Genomic DNA, 27847 nt, shown 5'->3' with positions numbered 1-27847 from the left:
CATGATAATTTCTAGTGTTGATTAAAATTTCAATAAAATAAAATTAAAAAAATATATATAGTCTTAGTCGATTTTACCGATTAATATTCGTAGAGGTAATTACTTAATATTATAATATGTAAAACGCTATGATTGTATTTAACTGTGTATTGTTTAACCGTATTGTATATCGCAGGGTTTAAAAAAATAATAATTACAATTATTACGCTTAACACGTTGTTATTTTTTTTTTTTTAATTCCAATTACCTTTAGATACTTAAACTCTATTACCAAAAAAAAAAACAAACAGAGAACTCATATAGCGGCCAGTAGTTATTTTTAAGTATACATTTTTTGGAATTAAGTTTATAAAAATCATCAACACTGCAAGTATAACACAAAATTACATTCGATCGAAATTTTCCGTTTTAAACGTTATGCACACATATTTGAGACCTGCAGTACATACAATTTTATTTAAAATAATAAATTATTTGATAGTTTTAACAAAAATATATTTATAACTTAATTTATTTTAACTATTAATTTCCAGGTTTTCTTTAGATAAATTTTATTTTTATTTTTTGAGGTGGCCTACGCTTAACTATAAATAGTATTCGAATGACAATTCAAAACAAATTATAAAAAGTATAAAACATTTATTCGTTTATTTTTTGGATCTTTTCAAATTTACGAAAAGATTCACACAGTTATGTTTCTTTGAAAATACTAAATACAAAACTTATATACATATATTCATTATTATTATTAAGATTAACTAACATTAAAACTGAGTTTATTACTATCGCTACTAAAAACTGTACGTCTTTGTTTGCACTCGTTTTCGAAATCGTTTAATGCTGCCTGTATTTCTGTCTCTCTCTGCGTTAAAAGTTGATCGGTTTTCACTTTGAGTTGGTCCAGAAACCGAACGCAGTTGGCCAACAGTTCGTTGTAAACGTGTTGTTGTTTCAAATTGGCGTGTTTGTAACCCAAAGCGGCTTGTTTGACTTTGGCGTACTTGTTACGCAGTTTTTCCGACTCTGCCACCGTCACGGCCAAATGATCTTTCATTTCTCGCATCTAAAAAATGTTTAAAAATGTTCAAGTCAACAAAAACGTTTGAAATTGTTCTGAAAAATATAATCTGAAAATGGTGGATTCCAATGACCTCTTGCGCCCAATTTGTCATTATATTGGCAAACTTTGTTCTCTCCTCTTCGATTTGCGCTCGTAAACTATTGGCTTCGTCGGTATTTCCGTGCATTTCTTTCAAGCGTCGAAGTTCATTTGATTTCATCGCGATGATATTTTCCGCCTCTTCCAATTTCAATTCTAAATCGTTTATCTGTAGAAACATTTTAGTGTTTTTAATTATACTCTGTAAACATTTTTGATTTTTTTTAGGAAAAAAATTCTTTATTACGTTTTTAGTTTTGGACGCTAACAATTCTTTAGCTCTTTCAAACTGTTTTTTATGCTCGGCAACTATTTGAATCAATTCTCGACTAGCGTATTCGGTAGCGTTTTGTTTGGCCGCGACACTCAACGAATTCAACTCGGCCGCGTGTTTGCTCTTGAGCTCTTCGATCTTTTTGGCATACATGATTTTTTCTTCATCTGACCCACAAAAAAAAAAATTAAGGACAATTAAAATCCATTTGGTCATTAAAAATAAAAGGTAGTATTACACGTCATCTTACTTAATTTTTGATCGTAACGCATTTCCAATTCGTACAATTCGTTCTTGTACTTATAAACCATTTCGTTGGTCGACAGTTTATGTTTTCTTTCCACGTTGGCTATTAAATGTTCGTAGTCTGATAACTTTGATTTTATCATATTTTCATCCTCGACCACTTTCGCCGAACTCTGTAAGTCCGAATCGGTGAATTTGGATATAGTCTCTTTGGCTAGTTTCAATTCCTCTAGCTGAAGTTGTATAATAATTTCAATTAAAACAAAATATATAATATATTAAACTAATAAATATAATGTGTAAAATATTTACTCTTTCGTCGTAATGTTTCTTTAACGATTCCAACTGCTCTTTGTACGAAGCCACTTTGGAATTGCATTCGGCTTGCAATCGCTGTTCAGTGGCCAAAACTCTTTCTTTCGATTGGGCCAAATCGATTTTAAACTGAGCGATCATTTCTTTTTGACAATTTTGCATTTTTAATTCATTTTTCAATTCTTCGATTTCCTTTTCCAACTAAAAATACTTGTTATTAAAGAAAAACAAAAATGTAAAAAAAAAAAAACAACATTTTCACTAAATAATATAAAAACGTTTATATTCGTAGGTGTAAAAATTTCAAATACAATCGTTGATCGATTGACGAGTTATTCTGATCCAGTTTTATTTGTTTTAAAATATGGCCGCAAAAATAATTTTAATGATAAAATCGAGGGTCCAAAAAAAGTTACCATTCTCTTTTGCGACGAATCTTGACTTTGATTCAGCTCTTTTTTGGCACCGATCAAAGCGATAGCCATTTCTTCTTTTTCTAAAAAAATACAATGGAGACTTTCAGTACCGTTTTAAATGGTTAACTATTCAATTAAACAACTACCTTTCACTACTAATTCATATTGCTTGTCTAATGTTGTGAATTGACAATTTAATTCGTCCAAACGCCTTTCTATTTTTTCTTTCTCGTTCAAACAATTTTCCTTTTCCGAACACACTTTCACGTACATTTGTTTTAGTTCGTCAATTTCTTTTACATATTCTTCCATTCTATTCCTAAAAAAACAATATAGTTTTTTTTTATTTTTTATTTATTACAATTATTGAATTACAAGTAATGACGTGCTGTTACAAGACGACACCATCCTGAACCTATAGAATGTCCTATTATGTTGACAGCCTTTACGCAGACATCATTGGTCGTGTACGTCTTAAGTGTGACACAAATAACACACAATATTAATCGTCACACTCTTGACCTAAATGTTTTACTTTGGGCCGATAGTCACATAAATAAATTACTGTATGTTTTCGTATAGTCTTGTAGTCTTTATTACAAAAAATTTAATATATTAAAAAAATGTGCAAACTGTTTACTTACTGTAGTTTTTTGTTCTCTTCGTCTTTTTGTTTAGATAAGTTTTCCAACGATGTCTGATGATAGTGCATATATTCGTCAACGTCGCTGTTGCTCATCAATTTATCGCCGCTCTTCATCTGTTTTGTCATGGCCGACATATTTTCTTCAGCGCGGATCAATTTACACATGGTGTCCTCCAGTTGCATTTCCAATGTACTTCTAAGGTTTTCACAATCGTGATTTGAGTGGACGCCGCCAGAGAGATTTTTTTCACGAGCGTGTTTCTCCAGTTCTTTCTAAAAATGTACACGATACGTCAATGTTGGAAACACCCGACTAATGGTCGATAGACATCTAATAGTCAGTTTTCAACATGTTGTACTGAAGGATTCCGTAATATTGAATCGATAGCGCCCATCAATGGACACGACCGATCAATGTTTTTTTTTTTTTAATTTGTTAATACCTGCATTTTTTCCATACAATGTTGATAAGTAAATTGTTTTTTCTCCATTTCTGCAATGTTCTTGTCCTTGGCCGTTAACAGCTCGGTTAATTTTTTCACTTCGTCCCTTTGTTTTTGCAGTACGCGCAAGTTATTCTGGTAATCCTCTTCCAATCGGCTCGCATCGCCAGATCCTGCGTGTTTGTCGACAACCAGCGAAGCGCTCAAATCCGCACGCAATTTTTCATTTTCGACCTACGTAAATAAATTGGAAAATATAAAAATAAATCGAGAGAATCTGTAAGCTATATTTACCGTCAATTTCTTCAGTGTACTGTTGAGTTGTTGGTTTTGCTTGGCGCATTCTATGAGTTGACTGTTGAGTTGCGCTACTTCCTCGTAACTGTTCGAGCGACAAAGTCTATCGTTTTGCATTTGCGTCTCGCTCAGGTCTTTTGTCAGGTTGCCAATCAAACGATTGTTTTCCGATATAGTCTGGTGGTGTACTTGCTGTAACTGTTTCAACTCGTTGGCCAATATTGAACAGTGGTGATCCTAAAAAAATTTTAATATAATACAATTTCGCTGTCCCATAAAATATTATTTTTAACAAAAAATAATAATGTATAATACTTTGGCTTTCATTTGTTCCAAAATAGTCTTGTATTGTTCTTGTAAATAATCGACTTCATGTGCGTGTTTTTTTTTCAAATCGTTTATAACAACGTCAAAGCTGGTATCAAATTGTTTACCGCCATTGTTACGATTCAATATTGTAAGCTGTTCTTCGAGGTTGACTATGTTCAAACGCATTTTTTCCACTTCCTTGACCAACTAAAAAAACAAAAAATTAAACACTCGACGATGCGTGAAATAAAATATATTATATGGATTTAACAACCTTAGAGTTAGACTTTTCCGCGACTTCCACTTTTTGTTTCCAACTAGAATTCTCCTGTTCTAAATTTTGAGCTCGTTCTTTTAAATTCTCTAAAGTTAAAATTTACTTTTATCATTTCGGCTAGATTCATTTTTCATTAATTATTATTGATTACAGTTTGCTTAATTTAAAAATTATACTTCTGATCCTTTCAAACCCATTTTTTAAAATTATTTATCAATGATATTATTATTAGGTTAGAATTGTTATAATATTTTGCTCTTTGCTGACGATGCAAACATTTTTTTTAAAATTAATCACAATCTTCAAATGTTTAACATATTTTTGATATTTTTTAGAGCACTACCCATTTTGAAACTAAAGTCACAATACGTGAAAGAAATATATTTTTTTACATAAATATTCTAAAAATATTTTGTAATTGTTTTTCAACTAATTCTTACCGCATTGATGTTGGTACTGTAATATAACGCGTTGACTTTCAGACTCAGTGATAAGTAATTTTTTCCTGAGACTATCGATCTCCATTTCAGCTTGCATTTTATATTCCGATAGATCTTTTTCTAATCTCGCGATTTCTATACGACGCATTTCGTTAAGAGCGTGCAATGTTTCGTGATTTTTTGTGCCCGATATTCCTAGAAAGAATTTTTTTTTAAATTATATGTGTAATTTAAAACTATACACTTAAACGATAACGATTGTTATGTCGAACAATTAGTTTTACCTTCGTAAACGTACTGCTTGCTAACGTTGTGGGCGACCTCGGTGGAGTTTACGGGTTTGTCTTTGACTTGAGGATTGTATTGGGGTATCGGCGACGGAAACGAACCTAATAAATTGTTTCCAAGTGTGCATTATTGCATTAAAATCTCAATCAATAGAAAATTAAATAATGTAATACCAACCATCTTTATGGAAATCGGGTTGAAAGTTTTTGTTTACATTATGTCGTAAGTGACCATAAGCCGGATTAGATTCGAGTAGTGTTTTTTTCCTATTTGGTTTGTGAATAGATTTCTTGTGGCTTGTATTACTTTCCAGGTCTGAAAAATTACAATTATGCACATAAATATACTTTAAAATTATCAAAATTCTAGTTTCACATCCTCTTATGCTTGTCTACCACGCTACTTGGCCATTGTACATTGTACATAAAAGGTTGGGTTGTAATTTAGACAATTACAGCCGGCTTACTTGCAGAGACCTGATACCGACAGCGAGAAAATGCCGAAACATGTGTTACGAGTATATCAACCACGGTGCAACTCAAAACCACACACTCGAACATAATAAAACCACGTTGTTGTTATTCATTGTTGCTATGATACTACGTTTTATAAAAGTCCACAAAAACAATAATCATTTACTAACAGCTTTACTATAATGATAATAATATTAGAGCTTTAATTGTGTTATTTTTTAAAATCTTTAAAATTAAAAAAACAACAACATAAAAACATAAATTTAAAATGAAACTATAATTTTCAAATAAAAATATATAATTTACTTTTAACATAAAAGTAACATAAGATATACTGCCCGACTGTAATGAACCTAAACGACCTCATCATTCACAAATTTATCTCTTTTCCGTTCATATTACAACAATCCACACTGCCCAACAAGTAAAATTATAACCGAAAACCGTAAGTAAAAAAATGGCCATTAAGCATCGGGCACCACACTGTAGGCCTGTATAACGTTGTTTAAAGATACTCATTTAATATAATTTGATTTACCATCGTCAGAGTCATCGCTGCAACGACTGGAACTAATAACGCTCATATTGGCCCCACTTCGGTTAAACATTTCGTCCAACTCTTTGTTCAGCTAAAAACAAAGTATCTCGAGTTATACATTCTTAATTATTTTTATTATAATGTGACAAATAACTGAATTTGTAAAAGCTTTAAATTATCGAACAATAATATACCTCTTCTTGAAGTCTTTCTTTTTCCAAGTGATCTTCTTCGTCGTCTTGGAAGTCATTATTGACTTGAATACAGGCCAGATCAGAACCTTGGAATAGACTCTGTCCTGGATTGTCGTGGCCAAAGGTGTTCATAGCCATTTTTACGACGAAATTTAAAACAAACAGGACTATAATAATTGACGAGAATGGTAAAAACGTTAGAAAATTACACAGTTGACATATTACTATTATAATAATTAACAGCGGCGTTCAAAATGTAGTAGTAAAAAAATTTGTTCGCGTTTTCCATTTTTTAAATAAATCTCGTGTTGAACTGTTATAAATTGCAATTTGTAAATATTTTATTATAATAAATCTCAATGAAATCAATATTGTCATTAAACCGTTATCACTTATCACGGTCAATAAAAGCGGGAAAACACAATTGATCCACTCGACGTTGATAATATTATTGAATTCTTCCCTCTCTTCGATTGCAGTGTTCCTGTAACTATTAAAAGAAAATTGTAAATCATAGACCTATTATAATTTATTACAAAATAGGTTAACTAAAAAATTGGACGAATAGTTGTAATAAACACAAATGATTTAAAAGGACTAATTAACGTAGGTTAAATGTTTTTATACGAACGTTGAGAAATTATCGGTATTCTCCATGGACAAATTACACTTAATAGCATTGACATACTATAAGTATAATAATTAACATGACATGTCTACGCTTAATAGTGTAATACCACGATTATAATAAAGCTCTTTAAAGTCATTGCGACCGTGGCAAAACCAAACAGGCATGCCGGTAAAGGTTTGGCGGCAGCCCGTTATCAGTGTTGGACGTTGATAAAAAGTTGTTCAAGTTGCCCGCGTTGAAATTAAAAAAAAAAAAGAAGATAAAAATTGTAGTTTAGACTTTTGAAGAAGAGCAATTTTGTTTGAATTAAAATAAAATAGGTCGTTTGCTGGAATCATTGAACTTATGAATATTCAGTGATTGGAATACAATTAATAATATTTTTGGCGCTTATGTTTATTTAATGTGCCGTGCCCGTGTTATGAACGGCCGCAATAGCTGCCGTGGCTCGTTCGTAGCGCGCAAACGGGAACTTATCGTCACGTTTAAAGTCTGAGTGAACTTTCGGTCGTGCCATGTGCACAACCTGTCCGCGTTAGCTGTTAGCCCGTGATAAAAGTTTTTAGAATTTAATTTTCCCATTTCATTTCAAGTCGGCATACGTCGCGTGGGAAGTCGTGCGCTGTGCGGTCGCTTTAGGTGTGTTGTTATTATTTTTTAATTTTTTAATTTTATTTAGTTAGTTCACATCAAATCAAATTAGTTTACGCTTAGTTTTTTCTTTAAGTTTACACACATGTCGGGTCCACTCGCCGTGCGGTCGATCGATTAAAAAGCACCGATAATTCCATCGTCGACTCTTCGTAATGACGGAAGATTCGCTGAAACCGCCGTGGTGTCACGAAATCTCTATCCGTAACATGACCGTTTGATGATTTTGTTTTTTTTTAATTTTTTTCTCGAGCCGATTGCAGCAATATTTGTTAATAATTACATGTTTTTTGCTTCGACTAATTAAATAACCGAACCTGACTGCCGGGTCTAGACCGTGAAGGAAAAATAATCAGCGCTGGCTGCTGTTAACGTTTCAGTTAAGAAACAAAAAATATAGAACCGCTGCCGTAAGTAAAAACCTTTACTACAGCATACCAAGTATTTAGTAGTGCTTCTACGTTAGGATCTTCAATTCTATACAAATTACAATTTAAAAACTATTTAATACAATAAATGGAAATTTAATTGAAAATATTGTAACATAGATTTCAGTAGGTATAATAAATATTGTTAGTAGACGAGTAAAGTATTCAATCAGTTGAATAAAAAAAGGCAGTGTTACACATAATCTGCTACAACTTAAATATATACCTAGCTTTTTTTTCTTCTAATATTAATACTTTAAATTGCATGTTAATTTACTTCTAAAAAAAAAAATATTAGATAGTGCAGTTTTAATTGCTTTAAATATTATTCAATTGGTATTAATAATGAGTTTATACACCTTTGTAATATTACTATCAGTGACTAGTTAGATTAAATAAAAATGAAGATTAAAGTATTAATTATACGACATAAAATAGTATCTCAGTGGGTTGGAACGTTCAATGTACGTTTATTTATTTTCCTACTTTTTTTTTAAAAACTAATTTTTAGAAATTTAGAACTTAGTATAATTTTTATATATTTTTTAATGTATTTTTATGTTATTGTTATTTTTATTTTTATTTTCTATAAATTATGTTTTCTAGTATTTATGAGTTGAGAATATTGAAGTGAATAATTTAATTTTAAATGATTTAATTTTCTTAAAAAACTTCCTCTTAACAACTTAATTAGTAAAAAAAAAAAAATTGAAGTCATTTGCCTTTCATAGTTTTATTAACTTAACTTAGTTAATTTATTTTTAAATATTAAGTTTACCATAATAGTGTAGCATAGAAAAGTTTTTTTTTACTGATATATTTTGAAGGCAATAATTTTTTTTTCTTATTTTTTATTAGAACAGTTATGGCCTTTTATTAAAAAAAATTGGATCGATAAGTTTGATGTCCTTTAAATCAACAATGAAAACTATCAGGAGTATTGACGATACTTCAACCAGCATTGTTGCCCTTACTCAAAATTTGTTTTTCATTAATGTATCAAGTCCTAATTAATATAATTATATTCATATCATTTATAATATCTGTCGTCCAAAAATAGGTAATAGGTCAAATTGAGTTAAAATACCACTAGGTATTGACTATTTTATTTTCTGATATTTGTACATATTATATGAAAATGGCTATATTAAAAAGTGATCAATACACTACATCATTACAAATTATGAAATACATAACATTATTAACGACTAAAATAAAGGAATCGAGAAGGTTAATATTCTGGTGGCATGCGTAAATGGTATTATGAACTCGGCATATAACGAATATTAGTTTAGATTTTTTCTGGTACTAGTCCAATTTGAATTTTTGCCAAAAGCCCATTTTCTGTCGATGACAATAGCCTCTGCCGGTCGGAAATGTCTTTCATTTTAATTTAGTCACGAGTTTTATTAATCGTATAATTTCTGGACATTACTTAAGTTCTAAAAGATAATACCTTCACCATAAAAATATTATTATGTATTAAAAAATTAATTATTTGTTAAAAATATACATGGATGTGGTATTATAATCAAAAATTACAACAGTTGTTTATTCGTGAGTCGTTATCATTTTTCCTCATTAATAATTATTGCCATTGAACTTTGAAAAGCCCAACAAAACCTGTAAAATATCTTAACGAGAACAAAATAATGCTAACTCAGTAAATTATTTTACTTTTCTGTTGGTTTACATCACTTAATAGATTTAGTGCTATTTTAAACCAACAAAAAATTGATTTATTAAAAAAAAATTGGTCACGGATTCTAATTAATTAAAAAAAAAAATTGTATTAAATAATAATAATGAGACTATTTAAGCTTTTAAATAAGAGTTTTCGATACGGCTCGGCTGATGTGGTTTTTAGTTTTCTCAATTACTGAGGGGGAAATCTATAAAAAATGTATTTAAATTTCCAATACCTTTTAGCTCAGGTTTTTTTATTGGCAACTATTGAAAATTATTCAAATCTAATTTAGTCATAAATTAATTAAAAGTAATTAACTTATATTTATAAAAATCGGTCTTATAAAGTACCTTTTAATCCACAAAAAATATATTATTATTTTATTACCACTAGAAAACAATACATTTAAATTACACTTAGGCATTTATTATTTTTAAAAAAAGTATTGATCAGTTTTGTTTAAAAACTATTTCAAAATGTGTCAAGTAATAAGTACATTTTTCCTAAAACAAAACAAAAAATTCACAATAATAACATTTCAATTTTGTTGTATTATTTTCGTCACTTAACGTGTCACGCTCGTTTTTTTGGTGAATAATTGTTTGAATTTGTGTTGAATAGATACAAGTGCGTTTGGTAACATAATATTATATATTAATATATATGTATACCACTTAATGATTATTAGTGTATGATATGATAATACGATAAGTCGTTGGGTAATTCAACAATGCAACAACGTGTAATCTACAAAAAAAAGTAGGTCAAAGGTTTATGTCGAGGAAGATAAAACAAGTAGTTCATTTAGTAGTTAGTAAAAATGAAAAAAAAACCGAAGCACGTATAGGTAATTAATATTATGTTGATAGTTCGATTTTAACAGTTCTTTTTATGGTAGCTCAGTATCATTAGTATTACCTGTGTTCTTTTTTTTCCGGTTCGGTATACTTTTTTAATGTTGTTAATTGTTTTTAAACTAAAATTAAAAAAAAAAAAATCATAAATGTTACATAACAATACCTATAAGTTTTCCCGCCGTACCTACAGCTATAATTATAAAATTAAAAAAATAGAGGTACCTTTCTATCATTTTCGTCGATCGTTTCTAGTTGCGAATTTTAAGTATTTTTTTTACTTGATTTATTCTTTTGGCCACACCTTTGGAGTCCAAAGACCACCCGTCGCATCCCTGTCTATAGCTTATAATGGCCGTTCCCCGAGGCTTGCGATAATTGCCAAATTTTTACTAGACTGCGAAATTACTATAGTAAGTATAGTAATAATAATTATCGCACACGAAAATGCAGTTTTAACAAGTTTCATTTAATATAATAATAGCAATATATATTAAACCCGCGAGAGGGCATAGGAAGAACACAGTTGTGTACAATAGTTGTCGAATTTTTTAGATATAAAAAAAATTAAATTTCGACGTGTAAAATGATAACTGATTAGGACTTTTGTCATAACTGCGTTCTCAAAATGTGCACCTTTGGTTGTGGCCAAAATCCGTTAGCTGAGAATGTATTGTTTTTACAGTAATATGTTTTTTTTAATTGTTATGTTTGGATCTTAAACCGATTTCTTCACGTGGGAAGTCTATGGATCAGAAATCGTACCTTAAAGCTAATTTTGTTTGCCCAAAATTAAAAAAATTCATCCCTTCTCCTTCTAAATTGAGAAATAGTACATATTTTTCTACTTAAAATTATGATGTACTATACATTTTCTAAAAGTAATCTAATTAGTTCCAAATTCGTATGGAATACACTTTAGGTATAGTACATACAATTCATAAGCTTACAAACCAAGTAAATGTCAAAACCCCTTAGCCGGAAAGCTCTTTCTATCTCTTATAGTTTAAGAGAAAATTGAAAATTAAGCGTTATAAAATCGTAGCACGCTGACCTTTTTCGAATTCGTATCATTATACTACATGGGTATGAAATCCTACCTATGTCCTATGTTAAACCTAAGACAAATATATATCTTCTCATCTTTGGTGTGTAGCATTTTTTTTTTTTTTTCATTTCAATTACCATACTTTTTGATTTTTCAAGAAAGTAATAGGTAATTAATATCTGAACAAAATTTGTCTGGCGAATGAAAAAATGTTGATTATTTTAATATTTAACCTATTTATTTCGGCCGTAACTTGTTTTTTACCGTGAGTTCGTATGGAAATGCTTGCGGTTTTTTTACTGCTGTGCTGGAAACTTATTATATTAAATTTACCGAGTTTTGGCTCTCCATCGCAAAATTAATATTAATTATCATTTGGAATTCGCAGTAGTCGACCGTTAAGCACTGTGTGATCCACCGCAGAGTTTTCAGAAAATCCACACGAGTGAATAATTAGCCAATGTAACGTACCTGCCTTACTATTAATATCTAAGCAGGTACTTATTAGTCGGTATAGGCTGTATATAATACATCATACCTACTGTGCGCTCAGATATTTTTTTTTAATTGCTTGTGATCGTTATTGTATTTACTACTATGATTAATAATATTATATTATAGAGACTTAACTTGTCATTTGTTACTTGTAATAATTATAGTGTCGTTGTCATTATCGAATGCTTTATACAATAATGACAATAATGGCGTTGTATAGGTTAATTAGATCCGTGCTCTTATCCACGATGACGATTAGGTTAAACAGGATAAAAATAAAATAACCTATGTTATACAATAGACTATAACAGTAATATCTAATCGCCGTAGACTATTGGATATTGGCCTTTGTAATTTTAAACCGGTTGATAAAACTCTGATCTGGCTTTTGTGTCGTCTCCAGTGCGTTTTAATACATTTATCCAGTCTCCGTTCGTTTTGACACCACACACTCGTGTCTCAATTATAATAAAAATACTCTTTGATTAAAATATATGTAAGTATAAGGAAGTGGTTCGTGTAGTGGTGATCCGGTTCGGGACGATTGAACGACAGTCCAACAACGAACATTGTATTATTTTATTAGTATAGGCATTTAAAAAAAAAAAAAAATTAAATGTCATTGACCCTTTGACGAAAAATAACCCTATCCGACGACGGCCTCGAAGTTTAATGAGCAGCTAAGGATATTCGCATGAGCAGCACGGTAATCCACTTTAGTTAATAACTAGTAATATAACCGTTGTCAATTGGTCAATACTCGTGTCCAAGCCTAAGTGATGTTAAAATACGGTATTTTATTTTCCCATAGGTATTACGTACCGCAGTAAATTACAAGTATTAAAATAAAAAAAAATAAAAAAATATATATATGCATTTTATGATATATTTATGGAAATACGTTTGTAACAATCAAAAATATTAAATGCACATAATTATTATATTTTATAATAACGTTTTTTGGAGATTTGAAAAAAATTTATTAAAATTTCGAAAAATAATAAGAAATTAGGAAATCAAAAATACTATTTGGAAATGGAACGAGTCCACTTTTGTCCGTTTTTTTTTTGTTTAGTGACACTAGATCAGTTACTACAGAAATTAGTCTACTCCATTATTATTCTGAACAAAATAATAAAAAGCGGAAGACTTTTTAAAATATTGTTATTTAAAGTCAGTTATTTTTATTATTAGCCGAAAAAGTGTTTGAAAAAATGTAAATGATTTTTTTTTTTAAGTTTTACCTATACTTTTGTTAAGTTATAATATAACAGAAATTTAAAAATATATTATTTCAAATTCTATTCAAAAATAACAATCGTAGATTTCTTATGAAATGTGATACACTTATATGCATATAACGTTGTTGGTTATTGGATATTATTTACTACCTAGCCATGCGTTGACAAACTTTATGATTTCTATTAAGAAATCTATAAAATAATAATAAAAATTACACGTTGTAATAAAAGAATAATTTTTTATGAGCCGATATGAACGTAAGACAATAAGAATTGGCACTTCGAGACCTTAACGAATGTTCTCATAAAATCGTTGCCTATTTTTGAAATTGTTTGCGCGTAAAACATGTTTTAGAAGATGTATTTTCTGAGAAATTGAGTAATTTTATCTTAAAAATACACCAATACTAAGTTAAAGATCAAAGCTTGACTACATTTTCGACACGGACGATTATCAATAAAAAAAAAAACTAAGGAAAATAAGTTTGTATAATGCATTTTCCTAAAATTGAGTTTCTAAGGTTTGTATCAAAAATTACACTTGTATGTAATTCTTATGTTGCTTGTAACCGCCAAAACCTTATAGCAGTAAGTGTATGAAAATAAAATTTTACAATTTTTAAAATAATGTACAAATAATCTATTAGTAAATAGGGATGAAAAAATGTTTTTTTGCTTAATATACAATAAATCAGAAGATTAGATTTGAGTGGGATAATCGTATACAAGTGAAGCATATGTAAGTGCAATTTCGGTTCTTAAAATAAAATATGACAAAAGCTACATTTCCATTTTCCTCATTACTTTTCAGTCTGAGATTATTGAAGAGTAAGGTGGGTTCCTTAGTATAAAAATCAAAATGGAAAAAAACACTTGGTTTTTATTGTCTCAATGAGAACACCTAGTAAAAGACATTATAAATTATAATTTTATTCAGAAACCTACGTCACGATTGTTAAATTATGATCTAACCGTTAATTATCACGCTAAACCAACATCGTTTAAAGTCATTTATATTTTTCTCACTCTAAAGAAAATGTTTATTACCGTGATTTATGATACATTGTAGTAATTTGTAATCTTCCTTGTTAAAAATGTGACCATAGTATAATTTTGTTCGAAATATGTTTTCATAATACGTCCTACTTATTTTGTACATTATTGCGTGTTCAATGAAAAACATATAATTATGCATCATCGTATCTTATCTAGTATAACTTGTTTGTGATGTATATTTAAAAGAAGGTAACTAAAAAAAAACTCAAGGATTCTAACCCACGATCATAGTTTTCATTGTAATGTCATTTTTTTATGGCTTTTTTTTTTTAAATGCATGTTAATATCTTTCTTGTGAGTTCTGACCATACACGGTGTTCTATGCTCATTCGTAAATAGTTAGATTTGTACGCTTTTGAATAACGATATGCAGTTCAATGGGAGTAAGAAATATATTTAGCAAAGATGGCATGGGGAAAAAATCAAAAATTAGAACTCTTAAGGTTTTTTTATTTATATAAAAAAATCAATCTGAATTAAATTGCTTCGGTTCCAAGTCCGACTTTTTTTAAGAGCGTTTATCATTAAAACCAGTTAAAACCACTTTTTTTTTTGAGCGTCATAACTTAAAACACCTGCTGCGTTTGTTTTTGAGTTGGGTTAGGCTGGAAACTTTGAAATAAGTAATACTGTTCTATTTCTGTGATGGATTGTTTGTTTTTTTTTGTACTCTGATCCGTTTGTCGAGAGAGTAGATCTGATTGGTGAATTATAAATAAAACCGTATCATATTATGCTAATCAAACTTTATCGACATTGACATAAGATGATATATATCATGATGATAATATATAGTTTATACGTACACTATTCATTGATATTATTTTATAATGTTTGCGAACAACACGTGGAACGGAATTAATTGGCAGGACGAGTTTGTTGTAAACGGTGTATCGAGCCAACCACTCGAGTTTTTAACGTTCACGCAGTAATATCATATTATAATTATTATTGCTACGAAAACGCCAGCGAAAATGTATTATTCGCCATAACGTCTCAAACGATTAATCACGGGGCGTTATATTGAAACGTCCTTGTTTTGATCACTGAACTTTATCTAGCACTGTACCGTCGACAGTCCGCTGAATTGGGCGAAATTTAATTAAATTACTAATAAAAACGCCTCGAATATTAATTATTTGATAAGTCTATTCAGATGCAAAAAAAATGTATTCCCATACAAACGATTATTCGACGAATATTCGACTACTTTTTGTTTTATTCGAATAATAATTATTCGTATACCTAAGTATCCGAATGAAAAAATAATATATAAACAAATATACTTGTAGCATGGCTTAAAATTACTGTCAGGCGCTGACCACATAAATATAGTAATGTTGATTTTTTTTTTGTCGAATTATTAACCCTTTCACTAACGTTGCCGCAATTATGCATCATGAGAGTTAAGAAACCAATGTAATTTCTTATTGCCGCACTTTAGCGTCAATGCCATTGTTGGTCAATGTAATTTCTCATTGATGCATATACGCGTCAATTGCATTGAAAGGGTTAATTAGGTAATTTTTTAGTTAAGCCATATAGGCAATAGCCGCCACATTCGTATAGACAATATGAATAATATAAAGATATTATTCCATTTTTTTGTTTTAGTCTAGTAAATTACAAAATAGTATAATAATTATAACAAGATAAGTAATTATTATAACATTATAAGTAACAAAACGTTTTTCCGAATAAATTTGTATTCTAATAATATTAATACAAAATGGTAACATAAAATATGGTTTTTCAAATAATGAATTATCATTTCAATATAATAATATTTCGTTCGAATATTTCAACTTTTTTACAAGGATGTGTTTTTTATTTCCGTTGCCCGGTTTCGTATCCGTCTTGACTTCCTGTCTCAAGGTTCTTAAGAAAGTAAATAACCAATCGAGTGACCCATTTATGAATCTTAAAATAATGTTCAACAAACAATGTCGTCTTACGGTAGCCAAAACATTTCTATTTTATAATAGTATTTTTTCAGTAATCGTTTGTTTTATTGTTATCGTTTATTCTTATGTTTCACGTTATTTTCATCTATTATTATATTACAAAGTTTATTATCGTATGCGTCGAAGAGATTATTTTTTTAGGAATTTGAGTGAAACTGTTTTCTTTTTTGGAGAAATTATTTGCATTTTTTCTTACTTTGAACTACACATATTTTGTTTATAATTAAATATACAAAATCACACCATAAAAATATTAATATATTGTTTTTTGTGCACAGAGTGTTTAACGAAAACATATTTTATTGACATAGACTGTCAAGTTTTGGAACAATTTAAAAGTTAGTTGATCTATAGTGTAATATTTATTCCAAAGATTTTTAGTTCATCAAGTTCCAGACAGAGTTGGGCATTGTACGAATACTTTTTTAAACAGATAAAAATATAAATTTAAAAAAATACTTTTTATTTAATAATTTATTGTTTGGTTATTTATGACTAAATTATTAGTTATTCGTTATCTTTTGTTATAAAAAGTATTATTAGTTATTGTTGACATAATATCAGTATAATATTATCACAACAATTGACAAAAAGTGATATCATATCTACGTGTACAGAAATAATGTTATTTACGAATAAAAAATTATATATTTTAACTTCGTACGAAACTGAGAGCTATTGTTTTAACTTTGATGCAGAGCAGAGATGCTATTTTGTTTTTACAATGATGTGTTTTTATTATTTTAATTTTGTATCTTGACCCGCGATATCCCCTAAATCGCTGAACCGATTTCTTTATGTAACAAGTCTGTGCATCAGACTTCCTACCTGAAAGGTATTATGTCAGGTCGAAAAAATAAAAACCCCTTCAAAATCGAGAAAAACGCCTAAAAAAATTATATTTTTTAAACTTAAAATTAAGGAACGTATTTAAAAATAGTCGAAATAGTTCTAAATTTGTATTAAATATTTTTTAGATATAGTTCTTAAATAGAATTAACAGTCAACAGGTTACTGAAAAATATTTTTATTTTGTTGGTAATTACGATATATAGGTAACAACGGCAACAAGCTATTGTAACAGACGATCAACCCTGATCGTATCCACCCTAATACTGAAAATAATATTTTTTTAAGCACATAATAGGGCTTACAATGCTTTTATCGATTGCGTCGAACCGTTTATTAAGAAGTGGTTTTATTAGATTCGTCTATGATAATTCCTTCGAAGCCCGTGATCATCTCCCTCACCCCAATATGCTCGGTCATCATCATTTTTTTTTTAGGATATATGTTTCAATGTTGCCAAACTCTGGTAGCTGACCCTGTTATAATTTCATATTCAAATTAATGAGTGTAACAAAGATAAAATATGTAGAATCGTATGCGGTGGATCTCCAGGGTTAATTCTGAGGAAGTTTTTTTTTTTACCTAGATTTTAATAATAATATATTATACTAATTTATTGGAAGAAAAACAAATGCCAACAATAACAACTAGTGGCATGTATAAAACGAAATAGTATAGTACACGAGCACGTTGTGTTATTGGATTTGCCCAGTCGGTCGGTCGGTCTCTCCCTTTGACCCAGACTGAGGAAGTGTCCCGTGACGTCAACAGGCTCTACCCCACTTTTCCCGTTGGCATTTATGCTTGTTGGACAGCTACAACCCGATAGTGGTTTAGTCTGAGTACTTACATATAATAATAATAATAATAATAAAATATATAAAATAATGTATAGACAGGCACGAGTAGTATACATTAAGTGAAGTTAAAATACAGTTTTTATTTTTTAATAGATATATAATATATTATAGGGTGATCCATTAATATTTAATTATAGTAACACTCATTTTTCGGCAAATAACTAAACATTAGTTATAGTTTTTCTTGATGTAAACATTTTTATGTAATTGTAATAAAATATTATAAAACAACCAAATATTTAACTTTTTTTAGTATTTTCTATTTTCTTAAGTATTATCGATTTTTTTAACTTTATAATGGAATCGTATATTGCTTATAACTTTTAAAAAATACTAAACAAGGTAAATATTTAGTCATTTTTTAATGTTGTAGAATTACATAAACAAATAATATGTTTTAAAAAATTAAAAGGATCATCGGGGATTTGTACTGTATAGTATGTACAAGTTTATTGGATATTAAAATCGACTAATTGATTGTATCCTGTAAGCTGATTTAATAATCTCTTATCCGCCATGTATAGATTATCAAATTTTCCGTTATCCACATCCCAATTTTCTTCTTCTCCTTAAACCACACAAATGGAGTCGACCAGCCAAATCTCTCTCCATCCAAACTTTCCACACAAATTTCCTCTTTATTTCTGTACTCACTCTGGAAAACATATTCACACTATTGATTATTATGGGAAAATATCATATGTTAACAAATTTTATTTTTTAAAGCGCGCATTTTGATTTGTTAACATCAGAATAATCGTATAGTTTTTTTTAACAAATAAAGGTATACATTTATTTTGTTTTATGTCTGCTACAGATTATTGTGTTATCTTAAATGTTAAGTAGAAATATTGGTTTTGCCTTACAAAACTTTTTTTAATTTAACAAATACATGGAACTTACCGCGTTTAATCTTGCGGGTGACGTTTGTATCTTATAATATTATGATATTACACGAAAACCGCTATTATTAATAATAATATACATATAATTTTTGTACCGCAAAAGTTTAGCGATTTTTAATTAATTAAAATTAAAAATTCACGCCTCGCGTATTACCTGTATTTGATGTTTTTAAACAATCATCAACAACGAAACGTTTTTTTTAACCATTTAAATTAGTTGTTATTTTTTATTTTTATTCCCCGAAAAATACCCAAAAGGAATTGTATTAACACAACAAAATAACTTTTTAATATTATTCGTTTTTAATTTTTTGTTTATCCAAATGTAAAATGCTTTTTGCGTTTAACGTTTTTGTTAAACTTTTTTTTTTTTTTAAGTTGTCATAATTAATTAAATAGTATTAAAATTAAACGAGCTTTGTATTTCATTTTAATAACACAACAAAGAATTCACACGAATGAAGGTATAAAAATCAAAAACTACTTCTTCGTTTTAGAATAATATGTAAAACTATATATTATTTTTTATTTATCTTAAATAAGTTGGGGGAACTCTCTTGAGAACTACGATTGGCGTATGTCAATCTATAGCTGTTGAATTATAGATTTTGAAACTTTCGCTCACATTGTCTGTGGCATTATTTTAACCACAACTTACTGGCGCGACCGAACCCGTCAAAATGTCAACTTATACTATCTTTGTTTTGTTTAACCGTATTAACGAGTTAACTTTACATTTGGTTACCATGTCATTCATTACTTCCGTTTGTTTAAACCAATATTAAACTCGCGTTCAACTAAAGTTATCCGAACAAGATAATTTGTAATGTTGATGGTATTTTGTTTTGAATGAAAAACAAATATTCTATGTTAGATTTAGTTAATTAAAAAATAACTAATGCACGACTAAAAAAGGTTTAATTATATTTTATAATACAATTTCTTTTAAATTTAATACAAAAACGATATTATTAATAATAGAATGAATAACTTCTGTTTCGCCAAAGTTTAGGTTCATAATGAATAATTGAAATTTTAAGTACTTTTTTTATTTTTTACTAACGTATACTAGTTCACCGCAATAAATTAACTACCAGAAATTATAATTAGGTTTTTTACCTATGGGACTAATGCACTATGACATGCAAAAAAGACCCGAAAATCCATCAATATTTTATTATAACATGGTAAAAGTGCATTTTTTTTCATTCTTTGACGCACATGAATGTGGTATTGATTCATCAGGACTTATTATTAATATATTATTAGGCAGTTGGAAAATATTGTCGCGAGGACGACGCTATAAAGTTCTAACAAACAGCAAGTCGTTATAAAAAAAATACATATATTTATTTACATATAAGCATACCCAAATAACCAGAAGACCCCATGATGTGCGTTATCAACAAATGTCCACAGTTTTGATTTTTATCAAACAAGAATAGTTTAAAGTTTTGTATTTTTTCCAATCAAAAGTCAGATTTAAAGGCAAGATTGACTTTTGAAATAATTAGAGATATGATACTGATAAGCATGGAGATTGAAGTAATTTAACTGTAGTTAATTGAAATAATTTTATAGATTTATATATACTTTTTCATGTATTATATTTTATAACCGTTATAAAAAAATGCATTATTATACCAAGTACCTGACTAATGCTAACCGTGTGTGTTACCATCGACTGTGTTACATAGTCCAAATCCATGTGTTATTTTTATTTTTGACTGTCTCTAACATGACGTGTGTGGTCTAAACCACGCGGTCTTCCTGTACTATTCTGAATAGTTATACTAACACATATAGTTATAAATTGTATATACATATAGAGTCCATCGCAGTCTTACGGTCGTAGACGATGATGCTGTGCTCTAGAATATTTTTTTGGACGATTTAATGTTCGGGGAGAAAAAAACAAGATTTCATATATTTTTTGATTTTTATAGTCAAACCGAGAAATTCTGGACTCGAAGAATTCGAGGTTTACGGTCGAAGCATACAACACTCGTTCGTGTGTTATTTACTAATATATACACACGTGCAATCATAATATAAACGGCGATGATAATTATTATTCGGATTGTTTGACGGGAAAACTACAGAGAAGTAAAAAAGAGATGGAGAGAGAGTGTATATTCCGGCCATCCGACCGTAGGCTATAATAATATTATTATGGCCTGTTTCATAAAGAGTTAACGACTTTGGCTGACGGCAAGACAGTCTGGCAGTGTTAATAAAACTATTAACGTTGCGATAATTATTAAAAGTCTGTGTGTAATAATAAAATATGGTAAAACGGTTTACGTTTACAAAAAAAAAAAAAAAAAAACATTTGAAAATAAATTAATATTTTGATAAATACACACACAAGTTACACAGGTCAAAATTTAACTTTAATTTTTTTTTCAAATTAGCTGTTAGATTATATTTTTGCACAGCACATATTATATAAAAATCTTTAACAATAAAATTGAAATGGGCTGATAAGGGCTACAGCAGTGATATTTTCAGTATTTAGATAGGGGTCCAAAGTATTTATATTCTGTTTGGGAATTTGATGACTCCCAAGTAAAATATTATTATGTCTGACTTATTTATAAGTTTTGGTCTTAAAATCTATGCTCTCTTCTTAAATTACACTAGTATTATTATATAAATATTCTTTCTTCCGTCTAGGTGGTTTTGAAATTTAATATATACTCACCGAAAAACCACAGTTAAGAGTCAATAATGTAATATGTATGTCGATTTCTTTGGCTTATGTTGTATTATCGTATTTATTAAAGTAATAAATTATTACTTATTATTTGTAACTATAAAAGTATTGTCTCGACAATAATAGGTATTATAAAATGTATACAATGTTTTTATTAAGGTGTTAAATGTTTCATCGAATAAACAAATGATTAGTAGATTAAAAATTCAAACAAGAATTATTATGATAACATTTTAATAATAGGGTCTATATCAACGATGATTTTAATCAAGTCAAATGCGATTTTCGTTCAATTGCCTGGTCTAATTATTATACGTACACCTTAATTGTACGCATTAATAGTAAAAACATATAATTTAAAAAAAATGTTATACTGCATTTTAGACAATTATTACAAGTGAAGTAATTTCCATAAGAGTTATTGGAATTTTTTTTAAAACAAGTTAATAAAAAAGGACTACAAAAAATTAATCCATGACACGATTAAAAAAAAAAAAAGATTGTTGCCTGAAAACAAGCATCGTATTAAATAAAAATGAAATATTTGTCAATGTCGTCAAGCATTATAAATCGAATGAATATTAGATTATTATAGCAAAATTATTTATAAAATATTTATAACTGTTTTATTACATCGCCGTAGTCGTCACGAGGCTTTCGACTATTAGTCTGTCACATTGATGCATTAATTACTACTCAATTTATTTTAATTGGATTATTTGACAATATTGTTTAATGGTTGTTGCTTATCCAAATTCATTGGTTTAGTTTTTACCATTATATTCTTAATGTATTACGCCAGTGACTAATATGTCTTATAATAACATTAGAATAGAAAAAGTGATGTTTATTTTTTGTCCACGTTATTGGACTATCGTGTAAAACACGTGTAAATTACTAAATGTTGTCAAATTTTCAGTGATTTCCACATTAGGTTTTGTCTGTTTATTATAACTCTTTCAGCAAATATTTTTAATTTATTTAGAGTACATAGGTATTATCAATCTTTAGATTTTGTAAATTTTAACATGAATACGCTATAATTTTGCAAACAAATACAGATCATGTCAATATTTTTGCATGTACACCTATTTGGATTTATGTTATTAAGTTTTTGTAGGTTTTTTTTACTAAAGTAAGAAACGCTTCGATGCAAATCTTTGGATATTGAACCCACCAACCCATGGATACTGGTTTAGACTGTGCTGGATTTTTACTATCCACAAATTCGCAAAGAAGCTTAGGTAGTGATGAAATCACATTCCTATTTATATTAATAGCTTTGACCGAATTTTCTGTACTTGGTTTGAACTGTACTGCTGGCGGTTTAAATTGCTCTGACTTAGACTGAACTTGTTTTTTATTTTTTTAATCCACAGGAGATGGGTTCCATGTTCCGGAGCGAGGAAATGGCCTTGTGTCAGCTTTTCATACAGCCAGAAGCCGCTTACGCATCTGTGGCCACCATGGGAGAGGCGGGCGTGGTTCAGTTTCGAGACGTAAGTACCGCGATTTTGACAAATAACGTTTATACCGGAATTGTATGAGTAATGATGGAACTCTTTTTTTTCTACACACCGCTCGTTCCGGTAACGCGAATTTATCATTAATCGTTTTGAACTCGACTTTACAACATATTATTTGCCGGACGTTTGTAACCGACGCACAAAGAATACCAAAATGTTCATACTATGCTTACCTACCTATACCCTATACCTATACTGGTACCCGAATTTTGTTTTGTTTTATAACAAATTATACATATTGTAGAACTTTGTATTGTATTAAAAAACAAATTAATAAATCAGGGTAAAAAAAAGCTGCATCGAATTTCCTACACAGAATTTGTTTGAATTATAAATATGTTCTAAACGTGTTGTTTTAGTTATTGAGAAATAATTTTAAAAAATGTCTAGTATAACTGATCTCTATAACAAAATATCCACTATTACAGTAATTAAAAAATCCTCAAAATTATTTTATCTATTATACATTTTGTATCGTCAATAAAATTAATTAAAAATGTAGTACTTAAATGTAATTGCCACTGGTAACATAGTTTTTCTTTCGAATTTGTTATTAGTTTTTAAATAAATACATTTTTTTTTTTTGCAATTAATAATTTGTGACTTTTTAACAAAAGTGTTTTTAATAAAGTTATTTTGAATTTCATGAAACACAGTAATAATGTATTTTTCAATTGTTCGGTTTTTGTCCTCAAGTGTCATATAAAAATATAAATGATCGCTAATCTTAAAATTAGGAACACGATGAATATAAACCTTTCATTATTATTTCTGTACAGTATTCAAAAGCTTTTTTAAAAAAAAACAAGGAAAACATATAAATCTAAAAACGATTTAAGACCTCTCGCGATGATATTCTGTAGCTTTTTTCTTTGTTACTACTTTATACATACTATTATATAACAAAAACAGTGTTAATCTTTTATGACTTTTGGGTAAGAAAAATCGTCTACAAAAAATACTGTTAAAAAAGTAAACAAAATCTTTGGTATTGCCCCGTTAAAAAACGGCTTTATCTTGTTTACTTGAGCGATAAATTATAAAATAACAGATTTACATCAGACTTTGTCGACAGAGTCATTGTTTAAAAGAACAATAGGGTTTTTAATGTTATACGCGTCCGACGTTAAATTTGAGCTCCAACTTGACGACTGGTAATTTTAAAATATCTAGACCGCTACAAAGTCTTCGATTCATTCACACTCGTGGGTTTAATAGTCAGTCATAAGGGGCGAATAGAACCGTCCAAGTAATGTGATAATTTTGATGTAACTCAAAATTACTTAAAAAACAAACAAACAAATTGACTTTTAAGTAAAACGCAAGTATTCAGCGATTTAGGAGATTTCGTGTGTCCAGGTGCAAAAATAAATAAAACATCATTGAAAACAATAACTTCTTAGCTACCCATCTGAATTAAAAATAGTTTTCACAATTTTAATAAGAAAAATAATGTCAGTTATATTGGTAAAGGGACATTGTTGTAGTTGTTAATTTTCGTTTGGATTTTGTTCTAATGGAATACTAAATAATTAGTGTGTAAATCCAGATGAACTATATTAAGGTGAACGTACGTACATCAACTAATAGTGTTAGTATTTCTGCTTATATTCATTAAGCTTATACATATACAAAATCATGAATACTTATGTAACTGTTTATAGTATTAATATAATCTCGTGTACTGTGTGCATTTAATTATAATATATACAGTGTACTGTAGGTAACTACCACGAATTATGCTAATATAATATATATATATATATTTTTTTTTTTTCGTTCGATAAGCTAAAATCAATAACATATAGCGAAGTCCTTGAATAGTAATAATATAGTATTGCATATTGGTTATTTAAAAATAATATATTTTAAATAACCGTTGTAAAAACTGTAATTAAAATCGAAATTGAAATGTAATTAGTGTACTAAAAATGTTAAGGTTTTTTTTAAAATAAAATACATTCATAGAATTTGAAGATGTTCAATGTGACTAGGTGTTTAAACTTTTGTTCTAAAATTGTATCGTTCTCGACAGAAATGGGTTTTTATTTGAAGGTTTATATTTAACTAGTAAAATGGTATTATCATGACTAAAGAAAAAATTTTTTTTTGACAATTTAAAGTTTATTTTAGAATATATGACACTCTTAATGATATTATTTAAGAACATAGACATAGAGTGTTAAAAATGTTTGTGTTGTTAACTACCAGTTGCGGTCAGCGGTGTTTTACCCTCAATATTAAATATTTGCATTAATAAGTTAGTTAATTAAATCAATTTGCGCAGTGTAAGGTTAAAAAGTCTAAATATCGTCTGAAACCTGAACAAACTACTTGTAAAAATATGTTGAGCATAATATTATTATCTGTCAAGAAAATCCGATAATTTATCAGTTGACATTGTGCCGTATTAATTATATGATATTCTTCAAATCAAAACCATTTAACTACTGTAATTTAGGTATACACGCATACACTTAAAATGAACTATGTGGCTATCTATTTTTACTGTACTTAGATATGCTTTACATTTCTCCTTCGTGTACCTATCCCAAGTACTTATATAACTGATTAATCTGTTTAATTTTATTTTAAAATTAGCACACATGTATAACGAATTAACACACATCAGTAAAGAATTCCTTAAAATAATAAATATAATTATTATAATTTATTATGTTCATCGTTCCCCAGCGGTAGTTTAACACTTGTGTCGTTTTACTATACACTATTATGTTACCTAGTACTACATGTACCTGTTGGCCGATCCTACTTGTTATATAACCCAAGTCCTTCACACTAAAAAAGTATATCGATTACTTAAGTAGATACATACGGTGTAAAATGTATATATTATATTCATATTATAAAATTTCATATGGTCACATATATTATACCCCATACCAAAAAAGTATAATAAAAAGATACTTAAGTATGAATTAATTTTTTTAAATACTTTTAGACGCGACTGTTTACGTGACCCGCTGGACCAACTTCTTCAAATTGCATCTCTATAGGTCACAAATGTAATTTAGTTGGTACTTTGATGAGGTAAAAGTTTTTAAAAAATGTACTCCTTCATCCTTATAACTGGGAAAAACAAAAAAAAAGTCATTACAAGGAACTCGTTTACCGAATTTGTTTATTGGCTTATTCGATATTTTTTAACAAGGCTTAAAAAAATGTTTCTAGCTTTTGCTCAAAATCTCAATAATATTTTTTTTATGGAAACCACCGATAGTCAACAGTTGTAACAATGACAAATTATTATAGACCGACTTCAACCCTTTTATGATTGTTGTTGACATTTAATTTTATTACCATGTATACAGGGTGATCGTAAGAAACGTTATCACATCTTTTGAAAAAAAAAAATACTTGTGTAGTTTTTATTTCCAATCGATCAGTCAAAAAGTCTTGACGCGTAAAACGTAAAATACAATTATTCATAGTTAATGGGTTGTATTATCGTTTAAAGTTTGGCGTCGTACCATTATTTTGGTTTTTCCCCTTGTATTATTTCGAATGATCCAAAATACATGTAGCCTTAACTTATCTACTATTTGTGATGATTTTCGGATGCTAAGGACCGGGCAACTCACAATCCTAGGAGGAAAATGGCCGTAAGAGTATTTTGTTACCCGTTATTAATGCCTTTAATGACTCGCCTTGGCCTAATGCACGATGAATTTTATGCTCATAGGATATGAGGTAATTCATTGAGTAGAGGTATAAATTTTAATAAGTACGGTATAAGCCACTGTAGTAAATTACGTATTGTAACATGAAAAATACAGGTACTACTGTCGGATTGTTAGTGTTTTGTGGTAAATGTCCATTGGCGTTATTTAAAATCAATTTTGACGTGCACCGCAATTGCCATTGGCAGTTTAAATGGCTATTAAAAAAAAAAACGTCAAGCGAGGAGACACACTATATCGACGTTGTTTCGAAATAATTAATGTGAATGAAACCCGACCGTCCTCGTTTGTGTGCGTATGTGTGTCGTCCCCCTTTTTTTAAACCGTATATTATGTAGATAAAATATGTTAATATATTCAAACGTTTACTTAGAACTTCGGGTTTTGAACCTTGACGAGTGTAGTTATCGCTGGATTAGGCTACGTCGATGATAATCTACAGGGTGATCTATCTGATGTAAGACACTAACTTTTCGGATAATATAAGTATTTTGAAAGTTATTATTAAATGTTTTACTGTATTCTTCAATACTTGGTCAATTTTCATCTTCATCCCTTATATGTAAAAGGAGTATGGACTTTGTTTTTTCAATTGTGAACATAATATGTTTTTAGTTCCATAAATATGTAGAAATCTGTAGAAAATAATGTTCGGTTTCTAAAACAGTTGCACAGTAATTTCCTATTAAATAATAATTTCAATCTCCGTCGATAACTCCGTCACCGTTACTAAATGTTTGAATAGATAGATAAGAACCGAGTGTCCATCAATATATCAAAACATTTAATTGTGTCTCGTTATCGGTGTTCTCGTCTATCGCACAATGCAAACATAAATATGAATATATTGGGCTACTGAACTTATGAAAAGCGAGAACATACGAATAATTATAAGGGGAAATGTAATATCCTTGCCAAGT

At 29.1% G+C, this 27847-nt stretch overlaps 2 protein-coding genes across 3 annotated transcripts in view; one reads left to right on the top strand and one right to left on the bottom strand.

The window, feature by feature from the left end:
- Positions 1 to 549: 549 nt before the first annotated feature.
- Positions 550 to 7089, bottom strand: LOC126832895 (putative leucine-rich repeat-containing protein DDB_G0290503). Its single transcript, XM_050563929.1, has 18 exons — positions 6947 to 7089; positions 6316 to 6805; positions 6122 to 6212; positions 5288 to 5425; positions 5107 to 5211; positions 4823 to 5017; positions 4380 to 4468; positions 4112 to 4312; positions 3794 to 4033; positions 3500 to 3733; positions 3055 to 3329; positions 2557 to 2729; positions 2411 to 2490; positions 1992 to 2195; positions 1684 to 1912; positions 1407 to 1600; positions 1152 to 1328; positions 550 to 1063 (listed from the first exon to the last, which is right to left on the bottom strand). The coding sequence occupies exons 2-18, from the start codon at positions 6451 to 6453 to the stop codon at positions 755 to 757; spliced, it is 3072 nt and encodes a 1023-aa protein (XP_050419886.1). The 5' UTR covers positions 6454 to 6805; positions 6947 to 7089; the 3' UTR covers positions 550 to 754.
- Positions 7090 to 7521: 432 nt separating this feature from the next.
- LOC126832898 (V-type proton ATPase 116 kDa subunit a 1-like) overlaps positions 7522 to 27847 on the top strand; it is a 43364-nt gene continuing 23038 nt past the window's right edge. For both annotated transcript variants that reach the window (XM_050563934.1, XM_050563933.1), the window contains exons 1-2: positions 7522 to 8007; positions 23080 to 23199. In XM_050563934.1, coding sequence (XP_050419891.1) covers positions 23083 to 23199 — 117 coding nt within the window. In that variant the 5' untranslated portion in view covers positions 7522 to 8007; positions 23080 to 23082. The remainder of the gene's footprint in view (positions 8008 to 23079; positions 23200 to 27847) is intronic.

The sequence above is a fragment of the Adelges cooleyi genome, unplaced genomic scaffold (genome assembly GCF_023614345.1).
Source record: "Adelges cooleyi isolate 19-005CV unplaced genomic scaffold, UGA_ACOO_1.1 ACOO_flye_CR_arks_rails_tigmint_CR_PRNA_167, whole genome shotgun sequence".
Classification (NCBI taxonomy): domain Eukaryota; kingdom Metazoa; phylum Arthropoda; class Insecta; order Hemiptera; family Adelgidae; genus Adelges; species Adelges cooleyi.
This window is presented reverse-complemented; position numbering and strand designations above follow the sequence as displayed.